General features: G+C 50.8%; 1 protein-coding gene across 2 annotated transcripts in view; it reads right to left on the bottom strand.

The window, feature by feature from the left end:
• KIZ (kizuna centrosomal protein) overlaps positions 1 to 18,809 on the bottom strand; it is a 28,993-nt gene extending 10,184 nt beyond the window's left edge. The window contains exons 1-10 of one of the 2 annotated variants that reach the window (XM_077176181.1): positions 18,613 to 18,809; positions 16,799 to 16,861; positions 15,354 to 15,501; positions 13,337 to 13,426; positions 9,647 to 9,962; positions 8,686 to 8,902; positions 5,204 to 5,338; positions 4,535 to 4,699; positions 3,252 to 3,387; positions 2,392 to 2,530 (exon numbers count right to left, since the gene is read on the bottom strand). In XM_077176181.1, the coding sequence (XP_077032296.1) occupies positions 2,392 to 2,530; positions 3,252 to 3,387; positions 4,535 to 4,699; positions 5,204 to 5,338; positions 8,686 to 8,902; positions 9,647 to 9,962; positions 13,337 to 13,426; positions 15,354 to 15,501; positions 16,799 to 16,827 (1,375 nt within the window). In that variant the 5' untranslated portion in view covers positions 16,828 to 16,861; positions 18,613 to 18,809. Of the gene's footprint in view, positions 1 to 2,391; positions 2,531 to 3,251; positions 3,388 to 4,534; positions 4,700 to 5,203; positions 5,339 to 8,685; positions 8,903 to 9,646; positions 9,963 to 13,336; positions 13,427 to 15,353; positions 15,502 to 16,798; positions 16,862 to 18,401; positions 18,501 to 18,612 lie in introns of those variants that run through there. The other variant, XM_077176180.1, reaches the window with a different exon arrangement.

The following is an 18,809-nucleotide window of genomic DNA, read 5'->3' as shown; positions in this document are numbered from 1 at the left end:
ACCTGGTACCACAGGAGCTTGCTGTTATCAGCCAGCTCCTCTCTGGGACAGCTGTGGACCAGGTACAATCCCTTTAAAGCCCATTGACCACAGGTGGCCACCCATCAGCTCTGGACAGGGCATTAAAGAACCAACACAAATACTTCTGGAATATTTACAGATATTTGAAAAAATTAATGTTTTTGTTGTCTTTTTATGTGTCAGAAGTAAAAGAAAAATGAACCAAAATTCCAGAAGTGTTCCCAAAGTGCCGTCCTAAACGCTGCTTGGAAGTGCGTCCACACAGCTCTCACAGTGAAGCCTATCAAACCCTAAAGCCCCAAAAAGCTTCTGGTGTTTCAAACCAACACTTAAAAAATGCAGCAAATACTGAAATTTAAAAAAAAATCAACCCAAATTTGTATCCCTTAAGCTCAGAAAAAGTCGTACAGCAAAACAATCATGTATGGATGGCTGTCAAATATCAGTTCATCTAAACCCCTCAAAACAAGTTGTTTGAGCCCAAAAGCCAACACACAAGAGATGTGGCTTCTATTTTAGGCCCATAATGGCTCCACAGCCCCGGGGCCACAGCAAATGGTGATGATAAAAGGGAATGAGCAGCTGCCTGGCAGGGAGAGGAGGGGAGGGGAATAAGAAGCCCGCAGAAGATCCCGGGCTGAAGATGAATCATGTCTGAAAGGAGCAGCTTGGCTTTCAAGTGAGGTGTGAGAAGCCTCACTCCCGGAGACAGAGGAACAGCAGAGACAGCTCCCTCGCAAGGGACAGGCTGGAACTGGGTTACTGGGTTTGGCTGAGGAGCTTCTTGGCATTTTTACACACAGCAAGCATTAGCAGTTGCACGTCTGCTCCGTGAGAGAGCCAGGAGAGGTCAGGAAGTCTCAGTGATGGCACTGGCTGGAGGGAGCCACTGTTATCAGGCAGGAGGTAGTACTTGGAACAGGAGGCAGAGAGGAGGAGGCTCCTGGCTGGCACAGGCACGGCTCCTGGCTGGCAAGGATCTGCCCCATGCTTATTCTAATGATCCCCAGTCAATTACTCAGGGAAAGAATCAAACCAGCAGCCTCTGGAGTTGCCATATAATTACTGGATCTCCACCACAGAGACTGACCCCTGAACACGGACGGCGGGCCCTGACAGGCTTGCAGAGTGGATATTCACATGGTGAAACGTGGAACATGATTACAAGGAATTAAAGAGGCACTGTGTTCCCCACCTTTGTTTCTGCCAACGTGGGCCCTGTGATGTGACATTTAATCTGTGCTCAGGGCGAGCAGCTGGGTTTGCTCCCTCTGAAGTCGCCCGCGGCACGGAGCCGCTGGGGTGTGATTGTATAACCCAGTCGAATGCTGGGCCTGAGGTCAATATGCAGCCACCCCTTCCACCTGTAATGGGAATCTTTCCCACCACACTTTCTTGCCTGCTCTCATCTTCACTCCAGCCTGTGACTTCTGGATGTGAACACACCGTAATGAAACCATTTCAAAGCGGCAGCCATCAGACCGCTTTGCTTGCTTTTAAGCCCTACTCCCTTTAATTTCCCACTTTTGTTATCTCTTGTTTATTGATCTAAACTATCCATTACTGCTCATAAAAGCAGCACCCACTGGAAACTTGCTACCCTGCCTCTCTGTAGCTTCCTCACAGAAGGACAAGCCAGCCAAATGTCCTGAGGAATTGAAGACCCTGTGGATTTGGGAAACAAACAACCTGCAGCAATGCCTGCTGGCGGTGGCATGTGCCAGACCCACTGTAGGAAATTAGCTTAAATCAAAGTCTGGTTGCCCCTGCACATAAGAGTGGCGTGGATTTCGGAGCCTGGAGCAGCCTGTTTGCATTTGCTGTGCAAAGAGCACAGCAGCCTAATTGCCTGCTGCTGCCAGACTCCCATGGAAGGGGTGCTTCAGGAGCAGAGCAAGCGAGCTGCCATCACTGGAATAATGTATTCCCTCCTTGTGTGAAGGAACGAACTGGGCTCTCCCCGACACCAGCACGTCCTGAGCTGGGAAATGGCCCCACATGAACCCTTTCATTTTGGCAATTCCTTCTGCAGTCTGGCTTTGTCACAACAGGCAGCAAATACAGCCCCCAGTTCCTAAATGGGAGATGCTTTGTAAACATGCACACAGAACTCACAGATCCATTTCGTAGTGGCCACAGGGCCTGGCCTTTCTGCTCCTGCAGAAAAACACACCACCACAGGCATCACTTAGTTTTGGGAAGCCAGAATCACAAAGGATACCAAGATATTGAGGAAAATCCTCCAAATCCATCACAAATGTACATTGATCTACCAGTGCCTATGTCCCAGTCCCTTGGGGGTTTGGACAGGACTCCCCTATGCCCAGAGTAGGAACCTGGAGTGGCAGCCAGAGCTGGAACACCCCTTACCTGCTTCTCGCCGTGCCAGTTCCCCCTGCTTTCCTTCCCCGCCGTTGGTCGGGATCGATGGCAGGCCGAGAGAGGATTCATCACTCTGCACAGGTGGCTCATCCCCACACTCTCCTGGAAGGGCCTCTCTCAGCACAGTCTGAGCATTCAAAACAGAAACAGCCACAGCTCCATTATCCTCCCCCTCGAGCGTTTTCCAACACGCATTCAGGCTAATCTACACTCCTAGGGTAATCTGGGTGTTTCTCTTAGATGTTCCACTACCTGAAATCTAGGGTGTTCCTCTGGGGCTGGTTTTGGGACAGAAATATGGACTTGAGTCTGTAAAATCTACTCTATGTTCTGCCCTAACTCTCTCACTGTTTAGTAAATCAGTTGATTAACAGCATAGTAAGGGGCTGAGGCACTCACAGCCTATGGAATACCATTTCTATTGATTTATTTAAATAATTGGCTATAAACTTTTGCATTAACTTAGAAAAACCATGAGTGTGCTCCCTTTTATAAAATGCTCTGTGTGTTCAGCACCAAGGCTCCACAAGGCTCTGCTTTAAAAAAAGTCAAAATACATCATTCATTATAAAAAGTCACAGAGAAAGACAAAGATAGTAACCTCATGATGGTTTGCATCAGAGCAAAGGGGTGAACTTGTTCCAATCCCTGACTGGCATAAAGGGTGGGAACCTTCAAAGTCCCTTTTCCTGTGGGATGAAGCACTGGACATATTTCCCTGAGACCACAGGGCTGGTTAACCACAGACTGCCCCAGCCCTTGCCATGACTGCCATACCCCACCAGGGCACAGCCACAGCAGTGCAGAGCCTCCAGTGCCCCTGATTTACCCAAGGTGTCAGTGCCCACCTGGTGGTCCTGCTCCTCCTCTCCTGGAGCCAGCAGCTGCTCAAACATCTCTGCCACCTGCTCTGGGAGCTGAACCCAGTGCTGCTTCAGGAACAAGCCATGGCGGCTCAGAAGAGTCCGCAGCGTGTCCGTGTCCCTGAGGAACAAACCGGCAGCCTCAGTGAGACACCCCACCCACACCTGCTGGGAAAGGCCACCACCCATCTGGTCCTTAATTCCCACTTTTTCTTTAAAAAATGTTCAAAGTGGAAAATGTAGGAAGCCGCTTGCGAGTTCTCCAAGACAGGCAGAGGTGACCCCCATCATCATCATCATCACCACCATACCTGCCCTGTCCTGAGGCTCAGGATCCAAAGACACAACCCTTGTCTCAGCACCTCGCTTACTCCCTGGGGCACAGCCTGGCACCCACTGCTCCAGGCTTGTCTTTTGCTCAGAACGAATAAAAAAGGAAAAAAAGCAACCAAGGTGTCTTTTAATGTAGAAAATCTCAATCCTGCAATCCTTTTGTTTGCCAAAGCTGTTTTTTTTTTCCTGCTGCTCCAGTGAAGTTTCAGAGGAGTGAATTCCAATTAACTCTAGGAGTGTTTGTCCCTAAGAAACCATTCAGGAGACACAAGGAGCTGTTGGTGCCCGCAGGCGTATCAGCCTTGCAAGAGAGGCAGGTACTGCAGAGAGACCCTTCTGCAGCGCTCACAAGTGCCCCGATCCTGCCAGTACTTGAGCACTGCGGAGCCTGCGACAGGGAGGGAGGTCTAGACAGAAGCTAAGCAAGGCAGAATGGAAATTGTTTTCATTCCTGGGTTAAAGAGACCTGAAAAAAAAAAAAAAAGTAATTCTCACTTGTCCTTGTGGCATATGCACGGGAAAAAAAAACCCCATTTTGAATAACTGCACTTTGTTGTTTTCAAAGGCCACGTGCATCTTCTGTCTCAAACAGAATAATTGCCTTCTCAGAATTACATTTGTTGGCCTTCCTTTCAGATCTTGGGAATGGCTGGCTGAGAGGTGTTTGGAGTTCTTGCAATTCCCTGCCTGCCAGAGAGTGGGAGACACTGTGGACCAGATGAGCTGGGGGGGACTCCAGGGCTGCCCTGTGGAGCAGGAGTCACCACTGGGGAATGGGAGGGGAATAAATGAACTCCTGAATGCTCCCACTGCGAGTGCCACAAGGCTCCGCGCTCCGACGGCTCTGTTTGCCAGTGCTGGCCTGGCTGCCTCGGTGGATCCAGGGCAGGGACAGAGATGTTCCTCAGCCCTGGTGGGTCCTGTGTCCCCCATACCTGGTGTGCTCCTCGTGCCCTGCTCTGCCCACGGCCTCGTCGGTGTTCTCCGGCGGGAGGCTCCTGCTCCGCGCGCGCTGGGACACGGCCTGGAGCTGCCGCAACACCACGGCTTCCATCACCTCGAGGTCACCCTGAGCCAGCCTGCTGGCCCCAGCACAAGCACTGCAACACAAAGCGGGGGGGACAAGCCCTGTGAGCACAGCCCATCCCAGCCTGCAGACAGGACAGCCAGGGGACAGCCAGAGGGACAAACAAACATCCCTGGTGCTCTGTGACACACGTGGGACAGGACAGGGAGGTCACACTCGGCACTTGGAACGTACCAGGTGCAGCCACCCAGGGAGAGGGAAGCTGAGCACATCCTCTCCAGTGGCAAGCTGGGGGGCAGGCCTGTTTGGGGCTCCTCTTCCCTAATTCCCGAGGAATCATCCAATCATCAACTGCCTACAAGAGTCCCAGTCTGTGGAGGCTGTGCATCGTTGTCAATAAAGTTACCAACAATTCCCAGTTCTGCACCTAGGGGCCCAGAGGCTGAGGAAGGACAGCGAGGGCTCTCTGCCACTGGTTTTGGCAACACTCGGTTCTGGGGATTCCCTTTGCTCTCTTGCTGCATTTGCTGCGTTTTTCTGGCACGGGCCGTTTGTTACCCGGGCTGCACTCACTCACCTGGGCAGCTCCGCTGTCCCCGAGGGCTGGCCCTGGTACAGCGCCCGGTGCTGGGGGCTCGTCCTCTCCACCAGCCCCTCCAGGAGCTGCAGCGCCTGGCAGAGCTCCTGGAGCTCGGCCTGCATCCCGCCGGACCTGAGGATGGACAGACAGGGTGGGAGTCACCGACGACGTGTGACAGCGCTCGTCAGTGCATTCCCATCGCAGCCCTTGGGAAAATAAACAGCTTCGTTTGAGCTTTCCAAAGCCAACGGCAAGAACCACGTTCCCGAGCTCTGTAGGAAGGAGTGTGGGGGGGAAGCACATGAGCAAACAAGCCATCCAAAAATCAGCCCGGGCTGAGCCGCTGCATGGAAATTACCCCAGTGCCGAACACTTTAATTCCTTCACCTCCACAAGCGAAACAAATCTGGTGACCACCTACAGGTATGGGGACAGCCCTGGAACCTCAGAGGGGTTTTGATGAAGCTGCACCTCTATAATGATGCAAATGAGGACTTAACCACTGAAACAATGCCGCGGGCTAATCCCGGGACAGAGGTGTAAATGGCTATTCAGGTCCCCGGCTGCCTCTTTGTGGGGCTCCCAGCCCAGGTCTCGCCAGCAATGAACACCGCAGCTGGGGCAAAAGAGAGTTTTCTTTCTTTCTTTCCCCCACATGCAGGAGCTGACATGTTTCCACAGTTAACCCTGGCTTACTCTGCCTCCAGGGAGAAGCTCTGTGCACAAAAACTTGCAGCATTTGCACACTCGTGCTGAGCTGTGCCCAAAGCTGTGTTTTCCCTCCGAGTGTTGGGCAACAGTGAACAATTAAGTGGGGGCTGCTGTGTCTTTAGTCGAGTTTCCTAGACATTTAATAAGCAAAACAATGCCCGGGAGATCACATAGGCAGTTAAACAGTGCTTTCTCTTTTCCCCCAGCCTTACAAACCCTGTATTCCAGCGGCCGGCTCGTTTCCCATTGTTTTCCTCCCGCTGGGTGGTCCTTCCAGGGTGCCACTCGAGAGGGATACAATAATAAAAAGGGAAGGGGAAGGAAGGGACACCAACATAAAGAAAAACAAAATGTATGACAATCTGCAGCAGGCTACGGATCAGAGGTCAGCAAACAAGAGGTCCTTCTCTTTTACAGGTTGCTTCCTGGAAACAGTCTGATTAAGCTGACAGCTTGAATTATGTGTTACATTTTGTAATGCACAATCCATCTGTGCTAAGTCCTCCTCAATGCAGCTGAAGCAGCACAGGCATTAGCTCTGCCTTTTTCCACCCCCTCAGCTCAGGCCTTAAAATAGTCATCATCTTTCTCCACACTAATTCTCAGAGACCCTCTCCCCCTGCCTCCCACCCCCCGGGTTTAAGCCCTCAAAGAAAGGGCTGGGTGCTGCAGGGAATGGTAAGAGGACACGGAGCCTGTCCCCTTGGATCAGCAGCTCCAAGGGAGGGGACATCAGGAGCCTTCATGAGCTCCCGTGGTGCCAGGGGGCTGCTGATAGGAAACCCATCCCAGGCTCTTCCCCTGGGGCTGGGTGTGAGGAGGCAGGGGAGCAGCCTCTGATCCATCAGAACACTGCCCAACAATCACCAGTTCTGATAACTGAGGCAGCAAAGCTGCAGCACCCTACTGTGACCTGCAACAAGATGGAAACCTTCTGCTCAATCACCTTTCCCAACAACATCTCCCTTCCTTGGCTGCAAAGACTTCACTGCAGGAGAAAAAACACTAAACTCCTTAAAAAACAAAGACTGGCATCTCTGCAGTAAGACAGGAGAGGCATTTGCTCTAAAGATAAAAATTTGTGGCTTCCTGGCACACAGCAAGGACTGGTTTTGCCTCTGGAGTCAGCCATGGTCTCTGCTCCTTTCAACACCACCCCTTGTACTCATTTCAGATAATTCACCAGAAGTGTATGAACAATGCTTCCTTCTGATGCCACAGTGACACTGCTGCAGTGGGAGAGTCCAAGTTACAGATATTTCAACTTAAGGCAACAAATACACAGAATTTGGCGAATTTCAGCACATTTCTTCAGCCAGCACAGGAATTTCGCAAGAGAAAACCATGGGGACTGGAAGGACATCGCGTGTTGTGAATCCCTGGTGTGACAGAGCAGAGGAAGCTGCATTCCCATACTTTGTGTAACGTGTAGAATTGAAATTCATGCACTAATCACTTGCAAGCTTTTCCACAAGATTTTTGGCCAATTAATTTTGCAAGGCTCGAGTGTGCACACTGCATTCCAGGTGCCTTGGAAAGCCCACCTGGCTGTGAGCACAACAAGGGAACGGCTCCTGCTGGTGGATCTGCCTTTTCATTTTTCAGGTGAAGCAAATTAAAACCTGTATCTTTTCTGCAGCACCAGCAAGCAGTGGTGATCCCACTTCCATGGCCTTGAGAAGCAGAGGCATTCAGCTTGGCACAACGGGAGGAGAGCTCTGTGCTGCGGTTCCAGCCGTGCGCCGGGGACAATGCAGGCGCTCAAACCTTGTGTATAATTTCCCCGGGCCTCAAGAGCTGCTCCGTGTCTCATCAGGCACTGCACAGCAAGGCCTTGCAGGGAGGGAACACAAGGTTAAACTGCTGGTGCTGGGGTCGGCTCTGACTCCTCTCACAGACACAGGCACTCGGTGCTCTCGCCTGCTCTGCTGTGATTAACAGGTGGGATACAAAGGGAGGACTGGGGGAAAGCTTTTTACATGTAAATCAGATGATGTTTCCATAGTGAGCAACAGCCCGATGCAAATAGGAAAGGATAAAGTTACCAAAGTTTCTGCCTTGGCCCCCTGCTTCTGCTCAGGTGTCAACACCCAAAGCAGCACTGACATCAGTACCACCACAACATGCCCGGGAACAGAATTAACTGATCTAAATACTGCAAACAACCAAGATGGGAAAACCCAACCAACTGGCAGAAGAAACTCCTTCTGCAGGAGACTTGTTCTCCAGGGGTTAAGTGCTGTTTCCTTTGCACCACATCCCACTACAAACCTGCCAGCCCTCCTGGGTGACCCGGGCCAGCCCTCCTGGGTGACCATCTCACTGTGGGCACTGTCCCACCAGGACAGGGATGCACCTCCCTGTCTCATGAGGGCGTTGCGGGGCTGAAAATCCTGCCGGGATGGATTTAGCCAGATGCTCTGGTGCTGCATTTGTTGCCCACAAAATCCTGCAGCAGAAGACAGGCCCTATGTCTGCACTGTCCTCATCCTCTCTTACTCTAATTCCAAACAAAATGTTCAAACAGTGGAAGTTTTACCAAGTAGAGTGACTGGAATAAGATTTCTGAACATTTAAAGAACATCACCTGCATTTTAGTAACAAATCCTTTTAGTAGCAAATCCACCTGCCAGTTCTGACCCCAGTGAGGTGCCCGAAGCCCCTGAATGCCCAGCAAAGGTACAAGGTACTAAAGAACAGGGGAGCACTTGGTGTGAGCTTCAGTGCCCTGACCAGCCCAGCTGACCCAGGAAAGAGGGAGGTGGTACCTGTGTGGTGCTGAGCTGTCCAAGGGCTCCTCCAGGGCTGCAGCAGGGCTTGGTGGGGGCAGCAGGGAGCCCTCTGGAGCCCGGGCATCCCTGTCCTGCTCCTGCCGCAGGCTGGGAATGCTTGGCCTCGCCTCCTCCTCAGCACCAGCAGGGACTGGGAGCTTGGCACTGCTCCCCTCCCTGTGAGCCCACCAGCTGCTCAGGCTAGGCTTTGCCCCTGTAATAACAATAACAAATAAGAAATCAAAGATATAAAACCTGTAATTATTCTTCTCGAAACATCAGCAGGACCATGGAGTAGCTCACAGTGAAGGGACTGAAACCAAGCGCACCCACATTGTTCACCCTGTGTGAGAGAGCATCCATCCATCCATCCATCCATCCATCCATCCATCCATCCATCCATCCATCCATCCATCCATCCACTCCTCTTGTCTGTGGGCTTCCCTGCCCTCGGCCCCTGTCCTTCCACAATCCTCTCACAAGGGGGAGTCCAGAGAGGCTGCAGCCTTTGGGGTTTGGGAACAAACCTGGCACTTCTCAGAAACCCCCTAGGCACAGAGACCAGCTAGCTGACCAAATCAGCTCTGGGGGAATCAATCAGCTATTGTACACCTGCTCTGAGGGAGAAGGGAATCAGCCTGACCCAGAAGTGACTCCTCTGATGAAGCAGGTTCACATTACACCTCTTCACACGAGGCTAGACTATGCCAGGGCCTCTGTGGGCACAGAAGTGAGGAAATCTTCCCTCACAGTGCCCCTGACTAGGATCAGCCCTCAGCGCATCCTTCCCTGTCCTGCTGAGCAGCCTGGGAAGAAATGGAGTCAAAAGGAAGAAAGAACAAAGAGAGGAAAAAGGAGCAAGAGCCACCACGCTCCAAGCCCAGTGGCAGAGGAGCAGCAGCTGTGGGCAGGCTCTGGCTGGGGTGGAGGCATTGAGGGACACACACCACTGCCATACCTGGAACACTTCCCAGCCTCGGGGGGGCTGCTTTGGCACCAGAAGCTGAGGTGAGCTGCTCAGAGCCTTCCTCACTGGCAGCCAGGTCCCCATGTCCTGCTGCTCCCTCCTCACTTCCTCCAGCAGCGCTGCCGGTCTCGGGACCGAGCCCATCAGGGGATGGGGAGCGCAGAGGGGGCTCCTGCTGAGAGCCCAAACCTCCTGTGGCTGGGGCAGCTGGTGTGGGGCAGCCCAGCAAGGCTGCTGCTGGATAGCCCAGCTCTCCTGGCACGGCTGCATTGGTGCCAATTCCCGCCTGTCCTCCGGCCTGCGGCACCTGAAACACACAGTGGGACATGGCTGAAGGACACAAACAGGAGACAAACTGTGTGGCAGCTTCTTGAGGGTGGCATGCTGGGTTCTGAAGAGAAAAGTGTCACAGAATTCAAGACTTTGCTGTGGCATTAATATTACACAACCCCTGGCACACAGCCTGTGCATCAGAGTGTGAAATGAGGGCCCAGGCCTGCATTAAAGCTCCGTGAGCCAAAACATCCAGTGGCAGAAGCTGCCTGCACCCCCAGCCCAGCCAAAAGGGACCCACACACACCAAGGATTCAAACTCATCTAAATGGTGACTGGATTTTACAAAGAGTCAAACCTCTGGGATTAGGATCCTACACAGGTTTGGAGACCCTGGACAAAAGCACCACATTTAGAGTTGCCCACGAGGCCCAGAGGGATCATCATGTTCCATGTGTGAATCGCTCAGCAGATCCAGCTTCCCTCACACCAGGGAAAAAGGCAAAACTCAGTTTCACTGTCTCCCTCCTGCTCTACCTATGGCAGTGACATGGCCTTTCCCCCCAGGTGACACGGGACATGGAGCAGACACATTTTGAATGGCACTTTTCTCCAAGGACTGTTGAACTTGCACAAAACCAGCTTCAGAATACAACCACTCTGCTGCCAAATCCCTTTGTTTTAACACTTGCCTCTTCTCCTTCGCAAACCCACTCAATCAGAACAATTTAGGAGGAGTGGCTGCTGTCACCACGACTGCTGTAGGGTCATGGCCAGTTTGTGCAAAGCCAAAATTAGCCATCATAATGCCGCTGTTCACACTGAGCAGGGTTTCCTCTCCAGCCCCAAATTCCAGCAGCACAATTTGCAGTCACCTCCACACCTCTCCCATCTCTTTCACTGCCTGACCTCTTCCTCCCACACCAAGTCAGCTGCCAAGCCCAGCTGAAAGGAAACAAAGGCATCTTGTCTGCTCTGTGACTAAGGTTCCTTAAAAAAGCTCAAATTCCACATAACAAGGAGCAGAACAAAAAGCCATGAAGTCATTTTAAGCAGTAGTAAAGGTTTGCCACTCAGATTAAGTTCACAGCTTATTCCATCACCACTGCTCTCAGGTTCCTCCTAATTACTTCTCAGGCGTGGGATTTGGTGCTTTCAAATGCCTCCTGCCAGTCCTGCACGGCTTTGGCAGCTCCTGGATGCAGTGTTCCAAAACAAATGGATTTCAAGCAGGCACAGGAACAGCACATTCCTATCAATCCCTTTCCCTGGGAAGGGACTCTGCCACCCACAGGTGTTCCTGGGAGCTTCCAGCATGCCCAAATCCAAAATGTTCTGAAAGCTCCAAGGAAGAGGTTCCAAGCTGACTTCCCAGCACAGGGGATGCAGGAGCCTGGGCTGTACAGCTCAGCCAGCTGGGAAGGAGCTCTTCAGGGTGGGACTTCTGAACTTAAGGACTCCCCTTGACACTGGGAACCCAAAAGGGCACATTTCCCATGGCTCAGGAACGTGCCAGACATTCCTGGAGGTGTTTCATCACTGGGATACTGCTGGTTCTAGGGGATTGCCCTCCTGGGTCCCCAGGGCCCAGAGATGACCCCCCAAGATGTCACTGAGGGAGTTATCACAAAGTCACTGCATCCCAACCAGCCTAAAGGAAGCCATCCCAATCCCAGGGCTGGGAAATAAAACCAGTTCCACAAGCTGTACCCTGGACATCCCACATGCTGACTGCACACTCTCTGTGACTGACTCGGTGCCACATCGCTGAGAACAAACTCCTTTGCTTTGGACAGAAGAGCCAGCACATTTGATGTGAAAAAAAACAGAATTAAGAGCTGACACACACCCGGGACATGACAAAAATGCACAATGTAGCTGAAGTTACCTGTTTTTTAGGAGGGAGGAGGAGGAGGAAGAGGACAGGGGATAAAGGAATCCACAATCCACTACATTATTATACACAAATTGACATTTTTGGGTGTACACCACACTGTCATAGTGCCAAAAACCTGCCCACAGTTTTTCAACCCTCAAGTCACAGCACAAGCCTTTGATGCTCTAGTACTGATAACAACTTTTCCATCAGCTGGAAATCCCATCTCCCACACTGCCTGCCCTAATTGGACAGCTCACATTCCAAAATAAACTCACCTTTCCCCACAACACCTCCCAGTTCAAACCACAATTTGCACCCTGCCACAGGCCTGCCTATATAGGTCAAGGCTGCTAGGCTTCACTGCTTTGTGTATTACAGTTTAAAGAACGCTCTAAATTCAAGGTTTTTAACTTTTTAATCTATGGGGAAAACTTCCTATAAACTCAGATTAACAACTGCTAATGCACTGAAGAAAGGAAACCAAAAACCTTTCTCCTACTATAAAAACAAAATAGTGTGGCCTCTGTTTCTTTTCTGATAAGAGTCTTAAATACCAAACATTTAACTGCATAATAACATTCCCTGGCAGCCAGCAGCCTGCTTAGCAGATACATAAAGCAGGTAAAAGGGGAAAAAGTTAATTTCTTGGCTGAATGATTCCATCGGTAGCTATAGGGCAAACTAGAAAGTCTTTTAGTAAAGTAGCAGTTGATTCTTCTATCAATCTGCAGCACACACACTCTTCCAAGGAATGCATTAAATATGAAAATCATATCCCGTTATCATCTGTTCCCAGCTTTCAGCCCAGTAAGCTTTCCTTAATGAATGCTGTAGCCTAAGGGACGCGCGTGCTGCCGGCTCCTCGGAATAATGGAGTGATGCTCCCGTCCTGCCTATTCCGGCGCCGCCTGGCTGAGGGGCTTCCACACACAGTCACAAGTGACTACTCTTGCCAGCATGCTCCAAGTTATTACAAGATGTTTTTAGACATTTCATCTAAAAGAGCTTTGCTGCTTTTAGTGGAGAAAACAGCTCTGGTCTTGAACTGTATCATTTATATGGAGATAGGAGGAGGGATTAGGAGCCTGCATTACTGCAGATATATGGCAGCAGATATTTAAGTATTCCTTGTCAGTCTTTTTGTCTGTTCCTTAGATATGCAATCTCCTTCTGCTCCTTCTGAGGAAAGGTCAAAACACACAAAATTATAAACACAGCACACGGCTCCTCGGCTGCAGTTCTGCAAATATCCCTCATTAGGAGCATTTCCTCCTCGGTCACGACCATCTCCACACCATCCAGCACAGGAATTATAAAAGCCAACACGAAGACGTGTGCAAACAGTCAGAGATTTTTTTAATTCCAGCTCTCTGGATGAAACTATTGCACTTTTTACTGGTGGTTCTCCTTCTCTCAGGTGCTACACACAATTTCACACTGCACATGCCAGCATGGCAATCCCCACGGAAAGGCTGCAGCAGCTCCGAGGAGAGCACGGCATTGGAATAAAGCCCATTTCCCCCCATTACCTGCTCGCTGGGTCCTTCCTCCTTGTCACCTCCTGCTGACAAGCTGCCCTCTCGAAGGGATAACAGGTTTTTAATTTCCCTTCCATACCGCTCCTAAAAGGGAACAAATCCGTCACACAAAACTGGAGGCCGAACAACCCCCCCCAGCCCAAGAGACTCCACTTTGCAAAATGTGCACCTTTAAATGCAAAGCCCCCACAGCCTTTTTAACTCAGACCATATTTAAAAGCAGGGATCTCATTTGCTCCTCATTTTTCCGCTCCCCTGCCCAGGCAGCATGGCCCGTACACAATCTGCTGCAGGGCTTTCATACACATTTATTCATCCCACAGAATCATTTAGAATCCCACATAACAGCAATAACCTGTTGGCTCATATTATTGTATTTATTTATTTATTGTATTTATTGCATCCCAACCAGCACCTGTAGCACCGAAATATTGCTGCTGCCCCCAGACAATGACTCGCTTTGGGATGAAACACAGTGAGCTCCACAATGTGTTTTTCACACCCCATCTTACGACTGGCTGGACGTTGTGAGGAACCATCCCTGGCAGAATTTCCAGAGAGCAGCCAGGCAGGGAAGGCTCCGTGCCGGCTGCTCCAAACACGGCTTGCTGCACTCCGGGGTTTATTGGAGCAGCGCTGGGAGCGGAGCTGGGCAGCACCTGCAATTAATCCTGCATGCTCCTGACTGCAGCCCCCAGCAGCAGCAGCAGCACAACGGGGCTGAAAGAGCTGCAGGACCTGTGCTGCATCAGGGAACAGGCATGGGAATGAATCCTTCACACAATTAACTCGCCTGCCTCTGCCCTTCACTCCGCTCCCAGGTAGGAGCCACTCGGGAAACTTGAATTTTAGGGAACAAGACCTCACCACGTGAGGTGTTGAGATGCTCAAAAGAAACTCAGATGTAACTCCTGGATTTTGCTGAAAGCTGAAGTGAATTTATACTCCTAAAAATTACTGACCAAACACAGGGAGTAAAAGTGCATCTTTCAGAAACAAAAGGAGTTTTGTGAGCTACAGCCACGTAATAAATGTGCAGAGAGTTGTGATAAAGCACTCCTAAAGGGCATTCTCTATGGAAAAAAGGGAGAGAAAACAGCAATAATTTCTTTCTGTGTACTCCCATGATAGATTAAATGATTGCATGCTCCATAACTCTCCTGCTTTCCATAACTTAACACGGAGGAGATGTCATTTGTTCAGCAGCTCTGAAAAGTAACTGTAACTTGGCAAAGATAAAATGGATGGCACAGGAACAGCGAAATGGAAGGACTGAACAAAAACCCCATGAGCAGCTCGACCTGTGGCACTGGGACTGGGACTCACAGAAGGTGTCAGAACCACCATCCCTGACACTGGGCAGACTGGTGTGCACCAGGGCTGCTGAGGAGGAAAATCCCCTTCAAAACAGCAGGGGAAAGCTGGCACTGCAGCACAGACCCCCTCCTGCTCTGCTTCAAGTAACAAGTAAAAATCAGAGGCAGGGAATGGCACACCCCAGGGACAGGCTCTGAATTCTGGGCTACTGCACTGCAGCCAGGGAAGGATGCTCTGGGAATGTCACCAGATCCAACAGGCTACGGCTGTGTGAGGAATAAACACAGCCAAGTGTTTCTGAGGAGTGCCACTGCTCTTAGAAAGCAGGAATGAATTCATTTTCCTCCCAGACTGTGCTCCCTCAAAAACCTGGCTCCATGCATAAGTGGCATAAGCAGACGTTGCATTTTCATTTTTAAAAATCTGGAATCATCACTTTGCAACATCCCAAACTGTACTTTAGGGAAAAACAACAACAACAACAACAACATAATAATTATAATGTGATTCAAGAAGCCTCAGGGCTTGGCTTTTTCTTACAGCATCTGTTGAATCTGAGGTACTTCAGACCTGTCTATCCCACAAGCTGAAATACAGACCCTGATCGAGTTTGCTTCCAGCTCTAGGACATACCAGGAGATTCCTGCATAACAACAGCAAACACCCATGACCAAGTCTTATAGGAAGATACTTCCATCTTCCAGATGCTCTCCCAGCCTGTGGTTTCCATGTGAGCCTCCAGCTGCAGGAATTCCCGGCGCAGGGCCTGGTTCCGGCGCAGGGCCAGCTGTTGCCGTGCTGACACCGCTTCCAGGTGCCTCTGCAGCTTCTGCCTCACTCTGCAGGCAAAGAATAGGCACTTAAGGTGTGAAAATAAACCAAAAGCATCCATCACTCTGCCTCAGACACACGCAACAACACTGAGGGGAGCTGCCCCAAACACCAAAAAGGAGATGACTTGTTCTTCTGCACACCTACATTTATATAAATATATATGTGCCACTTATCTGCAGATGTACACGGGGAGCTTTGGTGTTCCAAAGGGTAAACACATAAAAAATCTTCTCTAATTGTGTTTTAAATGGATTATGTGCTAGTCACTCCTATCCCATTAAATCAAAATGAAAACTAGCAGAGGAACGTGTTCTGAAAGTCACCCAAACGGGAGCAGCGAAGCTGTGGTTTCACAGCTGCCTAAATCCATGGTGCCACCAAGAGGGGCACTGGAAATCCATCTGACCCAGCTCTCTCCTACCTACAAACCAGATTCCCTTTCCTGATGCCAGACCTCTTTCCTGATGTGCCTTCAGGGCAGCCACACGGCATTAATGCCAACACAGGGAAATGGGCACCAAAGATGCCCCTGGCTCACAGCTCCACTTCAGCCACGAGGCAAACTGCAACCCAAAGCCCCCAAGATGTCCAGAGAAACTGTGGTTCTAAACCTGTTGGATTAAACCAAATCCAATAAAATCAGGAAACTAAGTAGATGTGATGCTGCCCCACCTGTCCAGACATTTTTTCTTTAATTTGTATCTGCATTTTCTGCCCCTTTCAGAAGAAGGGCTCCCACAGCACCCCGCACTCAGTCCCTGGAGATTTACAGAACACCTCTGAGGAAAGGAATGGAACATTGGTGGAACATTGGATGACACTTCTCAGTCCTGTCTGGTTGTTAGGACTTCTGGAATTTTTTTTTTTTTGCTTGGGTTTGTTGGGATTTTTTTGTACAGACTGTCCATGCAATTTACATTAAATAGACACTGCAGAAAGAATCCAAAGAGCAGGACCAGAACATGGAATACCCCCTAGGGCTTCTTAAGACTTTCAACTTTCTAAGACCCTGGGATTCTCCAGCATGGACTAAGCTGTGGTGATTTTGTAAAAATAGGATAAAGCCAACCTGCATGTTGGTTATTCCCAAGATTTTAGTAACCACAGAATGAGGCATTTATGTTACTGCTGCAGCTATTTCATCAATAACTTGAAGACATGAATTTTGCATTACACTTAACATGAATATAAATGTATTATTACTGAAAAACCTTCAAGACAACATTCTAAAGGCATTCCAAGATAACTAAACCTTTGTAACTAAAATAAAACAACCCTTAAGAAGCTTTTAAACAGGCTTACAGGTGTAGATCAGCCATTGTGTATTCCATTCTCTGCCTTCCTAATTCCAGCCTTCTGGCTTCACTGGAAGAAAACAACACACAGTGAGATAAAAGTATTTCACCATCTGAGAACACCAGAACTAGGGGGTTTTGCAGAGCACAGCCCTTGCTGAGCACAGAGGTCAGATTTGCTGGGAGTTACAGACTCATCTGCCAGCCCAGCTCTGAACAACTCCAAACTTTCACCCCTCTCTCTGTTCCTCACTGGAACAGGGTTGCTGGCAAGGGAAAAGATTCCTGAACACCCACATGGGACTCACCAAATCAGCCAGAGACTCCAGACGGCCCAGGAAGCGCTCTGAACCCCATAATGGGCAGTTCCCAAGCCCATCCCTCCCCTTCTTGCCCCACAATCCCACAGCAGACCCCCTTCCATGCAAGAAACACTTGGCTGGAGTTGTTCCCAGGACAGGCTCCCCTGAACCTGCCACAGGGATGGATTAGAACACAATTCCAAAACCCCTCCCAGCTCACAGACCCCACATGCCAGCCAAGTCTTTTATTTAGGCACTGAACTTGAAACCAAGCTCATATTTCCCTCCTGGCATCCAGGCCAGGTGAGCCCCACTTGCAGCACTGCTGCAAGTGTCCACCAGGTATCCTGGTGGTGCTGAGAGCCTGTGGAGCCATTGGAACTGCCTGGAGCAGTGCCAGGCCACCAGGCATGGGACAGACACACGCCAAACCACAAAGTCACCCACACCTCTCCCAGAGCCAGCCCACAGGGAAGGTGTTTTGGGGAACAGAATAAAGCTGCCATTATTGAATAGCTCCAAATTGCACCTGAGGATGAACAACCATGCCCTGAGGGAAAAACTGAAAATAACCAAGAGAGGCTTCCAGCAGATTCTCCCTGCAAACCCTGCCACAAGGAAAGCCTCTTCAGGAACAGCATCAGGTTGTCATCAGGCAGCAAAGGGGACATCACACATCCCAACAAGTCTTGGCACACTTTTTTGTGGATTTGGGCTCTCCCTACACACATAGACATCCCTTCAGTTTCCCTGCAGAGAAGGGAGAGAGGAAAAGCCCTTCCTGCCGCTCTGCCTGGGAGATCAAGGCGTCCCTTTTAGCCATGTGATCCTGCCAGCGCCTGGAGCAGGATTAGGGCTGCGTGTCATGTGCACAATTTAACAGCCACGCTCCATCTGGGATTTCATCCCTTCAATTTCCTCTTATGCCACGGACAGCCAAGCACACCCAGACTTCAAGATCTTGCTTTTACACTTCTCCAAGTAATTTTCCTGCTTCAGCAGAGAACACAGATATCCTAAGGGATGAAGAAGCCGAAGGATGTGACCCGATGTGTGCTCTGATCCCATTTCCCACTCCCCCATCCCGCAAGGGAGCACACTGCGTTCCTCGGCTCCCCAAAACCCATTCCCTCCCCACCAGAGAGATTTTTCAGTTTTTTCAGCACCCCACTGGCCAGCCCGCAGCAGCCACTCAGGCAGGCAGGGATACTCAGGGAAGGTCTCCTGGGGCAGGCACAGCAAACAAACCCCCGGGCATGGGGCTGGACAAGGGCCCAGCACCAGAAACAAACCCCGGCTATAAACAACCTGAGAGGGGATTTAAAGTCCAGCTACACGTCCCGGCATGGTCCATCGGTCAGGAGCCGAATCTTTGGTGACTGACTTCCCAGCCGCTCCAGAACTTAGATATCGAAGGGGAAAATAAAAAGGAGATGGATGAGAACAAGGAGGGGGAAAGGATCCGCCCGTCCGGGGCGAGAACCGAACCCCAATCACCCTGCGGGGGGACCCGGCTCACCTGGCGCGGGGCTGGCGGGCGCAGGTCTGCGCATCCCGGGGCTGCCGGTGTCCGGGGGCGGTCCCCGTGGCCCCGATCCTGGTGCTGATCCCGGCGCCGTTCCCGATCCCGGTGGCGCCGTTCCCGATCCCGGTGGCCCCGCGCGGTTTCCGCCGGTGCCCACGTGCGGCTCCCGCCGTGCCCCGCGCGGGACCCCG

The sequence above is a fragment of the Agelaius phoeniceus genome, chromosome 3 (genome assembly GCF_051311805.1).
Source record: "Agelaius phoeniceus isolate bAgePho1 chromosome 3, bAgePho1.hap1, whole genome shotgun sequence".
NCBI lineage: Eukaryota > Metazoa > Chordata > Aves > Passeriformes > Icteridae > Agelaius > Agelaius phoeniceus.
Note: the sequence above shows the minus strand (reverse complement) of the source record. Positions and strands in the feature narration are given on the sequence as shown.